At 35.6% G+C, this 8,529-nt stretch overlaps 1 protein-coding gene across 1 annotated transcript; it reads left to right on the forward strand.

The window, feature by feature from the left end:
• Positions 1 to 618: 618 nt before the first annotated feature.
• lhx1b (LIM homeobox 1b) lies at positions 619 to 7,925 on the forward strand. Its single transcript, XM_053485718.1, has 5 exons — positions 619 to 1,201; positions 2,914 to 3,137; positions 3,645 to 3,919; positions 6,444 to 6,612; positions 6,967 to 7,925. Exons 1-5 carry the CDS (start codon positions 1,032 to 1,034, stop codon positions 7,317 to 7,319), a joined length of 1,191 nt encoding a protein of 396 aa, XP_053341693.1. The 5' UTR covers positions 619 to 1,031; the 3' UTR covers positions 7,320 to 7,925.
• The last annotated feature ends 604 nt before the right edge of the window (positions 7,926 to 8,529 follow it).

Genomic DNA, 8,529 nt, shown 5'->3' on the forward strand with positions numbered 1-8,529 from the left:
TTCCTCCGGGTACTCCAGTTTCCTCCCACAGTTCAAAGACATGCAGATTAGGCTAATTGGCGTTCCCAAATTGCCTGTAGTGTGTGAATGAGCTTAATGTGCCTGCAGCTTGGCACCCCATCCAGGATGTACCATGCCTCGTGCCCTAAGTCTACTGGGAAAGACTTCAGGGCTCCTGTGACCCAGTAAAGCAGTATACGATGAGTGAGTGAGTGATGGATATTATTATATTAATATAGCATTGTGTCCAAAAACTTTTCCTGTTCCAACTGTAGGATGGAAACTATGACTTTTATCAGGCTACTAGTGTAAAAGTAAAAAAAAAAAAAATGCCACTCTAGTCCTTGTCCCCTACACGTCTCGAACGCTTTGGTTCCGGTCCAAACTTGTCAGCTAGACGGTCCAGCGTGACTTCCAATCTGATTGGTTCGGGTCCAAGGTGGGCGCCCTTGTCGCCCAGACAGCTCAATTTCTGATTGGTCATGGTCCTTTGTGACGTCACTCGCTGGCGGTAGGCGGGATTGGAGAGGAGCCTCGTCCAGCTTGTCAGGCGCGTGCCAGTGTAAAAAAAAACTGTTACGGGCACGGAAGAGCGCGCGCAAAGAACTCTTAACGGGTTGTAATGCTATAGGTTTGAAGTATCAGGGTTTAACAGTTCAGGAGAGTGTTCAGTGAAATTATTTATGCACCTTTGCCTTTTTATCGTTTGGTTTCTGAAGGATGCAGACATTATTGGAGACAAAATGGGCGAATAACAACGCAAACAATAATTCTTACAACGTAATCCTACATGCAACGCTTTGGTAGACAATCTCATTTCATCTTACCACCTTCTTTCGGGATGATTTGGCTGTTAATTTTGCAGGAAACCCCTTCTGGGATGTTAAGTCGGATTTGATGATTAACTCCTCTCAAGGACTTCTCATCCACTTGGACTGAAAAAAAAAAAAAAAACAGGACCTTCTGCTTCTAACACCTTGTATTGAAATCAGCTCTCTGTGTGGCGTGGTTTTGGGCTCTCGGTTGTGAACATGCTCCAGTGCGCAGGGTGCGAGCGGCCCATCCTGGACAGGTTCCTCCTGAACGTGCTGGATCGCGCGTGGCACGCCAAATGCGTACAGTGTTGTGACTGCAAGTGCAACTTAACCGAGAAATGCTTCTCTAGAGAAGGCAGACTATACTGCAAAACTGACTTTTTTAGGTAAGCAATGAAGGAGAGAACGCACAAATTCTGAAGACAAGATACATGGACTTTTTTCATCTATACATTCAAATATGCCTGTATTGTGATCTTCAGTCTGGGAGAGTTCTTATAAAATAATCAATGTGCCATGATCACTAGAGCAGAACCATAACCAGGGTTATTTATTCAGAGGACCTTCTAATAAGCTAGATGTTTATTTAATGTGATATTTTTTTGTAGGTGACGAAAACTAACTAACACAAAATGTTCTTTATTTAGATGACAAAACATGGTGCTGTAAGGTTCTTTAAGAAATCATAAATTGTTCAGTATATACTGAATATCTTTCCATAATAATAATAATAATTATAATAATAATAATAATAATAATAATAACAGCAAGAATCTGTTTAAAATATTGTGTTTTTAAACAGATTAAATCTTTTCTTATAGAAACCAGAATGTTAAGTTTATTTATTTATTTATTTTTACAAAAAAATTATATAAATTTTGCCTAGGGTTTGAATGGAAGACTGATATTGTTTTTGCAAATATTGTTTTTGTCTTCCCAAAGAACCTTTAAAATTAACAATAAACCATAACAATTTGTTTGCTTAATCATTTATATTTCCTAACAATAAATAAAGAGAAAAAATGATACCAAAAACAATAATCATTACCACATTATTAATGTTTTTATTTACTTTTTTTTAAACAGCAAAAAATGGTTAAATAGTTTTAGCACCAAAATTTGTTCTTTTAAAAATTAATTAAATAAATAAATGCTTAAAATGTTAAATGGAATTAAGTTATTGTTATCTTGATATAATCCAATTTATTATCTTATTACCATAGGCTATATTCCTCCACTTTTCCTCCTTCATATATTTTTTCAGTTTTATATTAAAAAACGCAAAAAATAAACCTAAGAGAGAAATTGTTTTTAGGATTGTAAGGTGAAAATATGTTTTGTGTACTGTTTTTATTTCTAGCCCCTTGTAACTGCTTGTTCGTAACCACTCTTTGGATTAAAGGATGTGTGTGTGCTTAAAGCTCGCAAACCTTCACAAAAATCTATTTTTCCTCTCCATCACCAGCGTGCATGAAGCTGATATTTTCCTAAACACACTCATCCGTGTGTGTTCCGAGGCTGTGCGCTTTGTTTACACGGTGCGCCAAGGCGCGGAGGAGAAAACGCGATAAGAGGATTATAGCAATAACAAAGCAGCTCAAGCTGAACAAAAAAATAAATAAAATAAATCCGTCGCGTTTGTTTAAAAAAAAAAAAAGCATTTGCGTAAAAGTGCACAAGTGATACGACATGGCATGCGTTTCATTGGATTTCCGCTTAAGTAAATCCATCACAACAATCCAGAATTATTCTGTCAGTCACTTGGCACTTATTATTTTGAGCTGTCTACCAAATTAAAATGTTTTAATCGGTAAATTTAAACCTTTAAATTAAACTGTGCGTTAAATTAATTTTACGCACAGATTTTCGTAATGGAAATGATTTTTTTTAAATAATAGATATTGCGCAAATAAATAATGTCAGATGGCATAGAATGCACGTTTTCAGTTATGACTTGTTCACACCTTATACTTGGAAATATTTTCAGCATTTATGTGTTAAGCTTTCGAGACATTCCTCGTGCGTAAAAGATGCCCGAAAGCGCTTGATGCATTCTTTATATCCGCTGTGTTTACTGACCGCGTTCATTCCCATGCAGACGTTATGGCACAAAGTGCGGAGGCTGCTCTCAGGTCATCTCCCCTACTGACCTCGTCCGGAAGGCCAGAAGCAAAGTGTTTCACCTCAACTGCTTCACGTGCATCATATGCAACAAGCAGCTTTCCACCGGTGAAGAGCTCTACATCCTGGACGAGTCGAAATTCGTTTGCAAAGAGGATTACCTGAACAACAACAACGGCAAAGACGGAAACCTGCTCTCCAGTAAGCTGCATCATTTTGTTATATAAAAAAATATTATAGTCTGTATCACCAAAAATGCATAGTGCATCAAGGTTTTAGGAATGTATACTTATACATTTACTTATACTTCTTTATATAAATATTTCTAACATGCATTGTGCACGTGACACTTTTTAACAAAGCATGCATGAAGGGCTGCATGCAACACCTAACAGTATAATTAGCTCGTTTATGCCAATGTTTATGGAATACTTCAGCATTTTATTGCAATGAAAATATTAGTTAATTACCAGTGTTTATTGTCTGATTGGGCAGATTTAGGCCACATAAACAGTAAGTAGATTTTGTTTTTTTGTCTAAATTAATGTTTTAATGAATAATCTTGGCTGTTGAACGTCTGTTTATACTTTTAGTGGTGATGTATGTTTATTATTGCCTGTAGCTATAAGAAGAACTATACTATTAATATTTATATTTATATACAGATGATGATGATGATGGTTGTTCTTATTTTTATTATTGTGTCAGTAACGACGTGTAGTGAGCCGAGCTTGTCTCCGGAATCTCAGGACCCACAGGACGATGGGAAAGACTCGGAGGCGGGCCACCTCTCGGATAAAGACACGTGCAGTAACGAGAACGACGAGCAGAGCGCGGGGGCGAAGCGCCGAGGCCCGCGCACCACCATCAAAGCCAAACAGCTCGAGACGCTCAAGGCGGCGTTCGCGGCCACGCCCAAGCCCACGAGACACATCCGGGAACAGCTCGCGCAGGAGACCGGCCTCAACATGCGGGTCATTCAGGTAAGACCGAGGAAACATAGAGCCAAAAGCAACGGGGAGGTAGATAAGGGATCATCATCATCATCATCATCATCATCATAAAAACACAACAGGATCATCATCATCATCTTTAGGATTGGCATCAGCATCAACAGCAACAATAACAACCCCAAATATTTTTTTCCCATTTATGTTTACCAGTAAATACCTAAATAAATAAAATAATTAATTAAATCAAACAGACAATAAAAAGGTACTATCAGCTATGTTGTTTTAAAACATCTTTTGCTTTTTGCATAGTGTTTTTGTGAATTTAAATTTGCTAACATTTTAGATCAAACACAAGTGGTAAATTAATATAAACTAAACACTTTCTTTTTCATGTTTACCAACAAACGGAACATGTGAAAAAGCAAAACAACTAACAATAAAACAGTTAATAAAAACTGTTTATCAGCTACATGTTTTGGCTTTTATTGTGTCTTTCTGAAATTATGCATAGAGATTATTTATTTATTTTTTATTTATTTATTTATTTATTTTTTAAATCTGGGCATCAATCAACACAAAAAAGTTAAACCTCAAAAAATAACAAAGACAAAACAAACAAAACCAAGAAGCAGAAATCAAACAGCTGGTAAAACATGTACTGTAACTAGGCCTCCCACCACCACTACCACAGCAGCAGCAACAACAACAACAGTTTAAACATGTACTTTGTACTATATTAAGTACTATGTTGTGATTTTAATGTGTATTTTTAACTTTTTTTAAATGAGAAATAAGACACATTACCACTACCACAAAAATAAAATGAAATTCAAATAAAGTTTTCAGATAAAAAATATATATATTTAAGGGTCAAGGCCATTAGAAGCACTTATCTATTACTTATTTTTAAACTTTGATTTGTATGAATTTGTCCACCCTGAAACTAAAATTAGATAGCAAATTAAATCTGACACAAACAAGAAAAAGTGCTGCTTGTGTAAAGCTACAAACAATAACATGTCATGTGATTTATCATAATAACCTATAATAAACCTATTGGTCATCTCACATACTATCTCTGCTTTAAGCTTCACAACAGACCTACATAGAATAATCAGATTTCTATAAAATGATTGATTATAGTATGGCTGGAAATATATTAAAATAAACTGCTGAACTGAAGATTTTTTTTTTTCATTTAAGACTGACCTCAGTTTAATTAAAGGACTAGTTAAATGTCGTATCTGCATATTCCAGCCTTTTATCATAGTATCGAAAAGCTCAGTATAACCAGTAACATTAAAGCGATATCAAGTAAGTCAAGGTCATGCTTACATCTTAGAAAAAGAAAGCAACAAAAATAAAAATAAATCTATATTTTCACTGTGTAATGTTAAACAGATTAGAAATAGTGGAAACTAAATGATAAACAGACGATGCACTTGCTCACAAAAGCGAGTCGTGATGTATATAAGGCATACTGCTTACTCGTTGCTTTTCTAAATCCACATCAGCTTTGATGCTGGAGGACCAACAGACAGAATTAGCTCTGCTCACGGTCACAACCGAAATGATGGAAAGATGAGAACGATAACAAGAAGTGTAATCCATCAAATCCATCAACGCAGGATCGAATCATTGCATTTTTTCAAATAATAACAATGTCTGATTATTTTTTGTATGCAAAATAGGGGAATGTACTTGGCAGGCCGAGACGATCAATCAGTTTGTATGTTAATATGATGTGAAAAAAAATCTTTGTTTAATAAAATGGCATTTTTTTTTTTACATTTTTAACATGCAATGAAATGAAAGTACATTTGGGTATTCATGTCTTGAAATATTAAACTTTATTACATTAATAATTCACATGACATGAAAGAGAAAGAAATAATAAAACAAATAATAATCAGAAAAAAAGTGTTCCTGTTCCTTTCATGGCTTTGTCCCAAATCTCATGCTATTATTAACTAATTAAGTTACTTATGTCAAAATAATTTTATTACATGTGTAAGGATCAGACATGTTTGATCATTGCATCGATTTCAAGGCAGTGCATAAAACAATGATTGGTTATTGATTATAATTAAGTAGATATACAACCAAGAGGTATTTACAAAAAATCATATTTTGAAAATAATGTGTAAATAGGCTAAAAAAGAGATAAGCCCATAACTCTGTGATGTAAAATAGTGTTTTTAAATTATTCATTATTATTCTTTAATTAACATTGAAGATGATTACATATACAGTGCAGTGGAGTTGACTATAGTGTATGGTTCCAGGCCTTGACCAAAACGCATAATATACTGTAACATTGCTCTAAGAATCGAAATCAAATATATATAATATGGAAGCCTGAGGTACATAAACTAGTGTATAAAGCTTAAGAAGAACTACTCAAGTTAAAGAAGACAACTTAAGATCTATTAAAAAAATAAACAAGAGTGTACTTCTTTGATGAATTAATACCAAGTACGGTGATGCATGATTTTTGTATTGTAGCCATGGTGACCACCAACCAGTCGTATTTATTTATTCTTTTTTTAAACAGGTATGGTTCCAAAATCGGCGCTCAAAGGAAAGACGTATGAAGCAGCTGAGTGCTCTGGGGGCAAGACGTCATGTGCTGTTCCGCAGCGCGAGGAGAATAAGGGCACTCGGGGAGCGAGTGGAGCCTGCTGACCTCATGATGCCCAATGGCCACTTCTCTTATTACGGAGGTGAGATAAACTTCTGACGGCGAACATAAACATACAGAAGTGAGATAAGCTAAAATCTAGAAGTGAGATCTAGCTTTTTATAAATAAAATGTATAGCTTACATCAAAAATCAGATAAGAAATTATTTAACATCATTATCAATTTGAAAATTTGTACATATAAGATACATTTGGTCTTAAGTGAAGAATAGATACATACTTCTCTTTGCAGTCAGAGCTGAACAATTTACAAAATGCTGAAAAGCTCGATGTTTAAACTGAGCTCCTGAGCTGTTACCAGTTTTTCTTTCATTATTTTGACTCTTAAAGTGATTTTTTTGATTAAGTGAAATACCCTGATCATACATCTCTCCAGATTATCAAGGCGAATACTACGGACCGGGAGGCAACTACGACTACTTCCCTCACGGCCCTCCATCTGCACAGGCCCAAACTCCCAGCGATCTGGGTTACGTACCCTCCTCAGGCCCGGCTGGCACCCCGCTGGGTACCATGGACCATCACCATTCTGTCCATCACCCCTCCGGAGAGAGCCAGTGTTTTGGCGAGATGGTGCCACAGCATCCGGGTGACTCCCCCAGCCCAGAGCACAGCATCTCTGCGGACATGAGCGGTGCATTCACCTCGATCAGCTCGCTTGCTGCTAACGGATACAGCAGTCAGCTCTCTCAGCCTTCATCAGAAATGAGCGAAGGCACCGTATGGTAGCTTGGCTGTAAGACATTTCCAAATAGACTCAGGTTTAATAGAGCCTGGAAAAAAGATGGACCTGATCTTGGACATTTTTGATGGACATATTATGTTATGTATTTATCTATTTATTTAATGTATTTATCTATTTATGATCACTGTATGACTTTAATTGGTTTGTACATTTTTATTTATTCCTCTGGCAGACAATTTTATACAGTACAAAGCGCTTTTATTACAAATATTAAAGCAGAAACCAATGTCCGGTGTCGGTCACTGAACTGTTAAGTTCCATTGGTTGTCTGCATCATAACAGTATTTGCGAACAACGGTTCTGGTAATCAATCCAGACAGCAGCACTATTATTTGTCTCGCCGAGAACGGACTTATTTATTTATTTATTTATTTATGTCCATGAATACAAATGAGCCAAGGTATTTTAACGCTTGAAATTGTTTATTATTAATAAATGGTATATTATATTATAATCTTCTGATTTTAGCATATAAAAGATGGTGAGCAATTGCAACACATCTGTCTGGACATCATGTTCCTTTTCTTCGATTCATTCTGTATCAGTTGCTTATGTTATATAGTAAAGGAAATTTAATTTTCTTAGTTTTTTTTCAGTTGTCATGTGAACAAAACCCATGTGTGCAGTTGCTTTTTCTTATGAGCGCTACCAAACCTCGTGCCATTGAAAAGGACACTTTTAAAACTCTTTTTTAAAATTATTAAATCGAATTTTAACTCTAAAGACAAGGTTCCAGGAGTTTACTTGTAATGGAAAAAAAGATTGGATATTTCTCTCTATATTTGCTAGCTGGTTTGAGTTAGTTTCTGTCTTACAAACGTCACATTCTAGACAAATTAACAATACATTCATTAGAAAATTTTTACATTTAAAAACGTGTTAACAACCAGTTTGACAATCTGATTTGGCAACTGGTAGCTTAGACTAGGATGGGTTTTTTCATCTCAGACATAAATTTTGTAAAATAAGATAAATTTAATCCCAATTAAATTAAAACATTTAAACATTTCTACATATAAAAAAAAATCACTACAAAGCACCATGCCATTTTTAAACTTCAGGGTATGTTCTTTTCTACTTACTGAGTAATATTTAGTACAATTCACTCACTCACTCATCTTCTATACCGCTTTATCCTGTATTCAGGGTCGCGGGGACCTGAAGCCTATCTCAGGAGGCTTAGGGCACAAGGCA

This window comes from Clarias gariepinus, chromosome 24 (genome assembly GCF_024256425.1).
Source record: "Clarias gariepinus isolate MV-2021 ecotype Netherlands chromosome 24, CGAR_prim_01v2, whole genome shotgun sequence".
NCBI lineage: Eukaryota > Metazoa > Chordata > Actinopteri > Siluriformes > Clariidae > Clarias > Clarias gariepinus.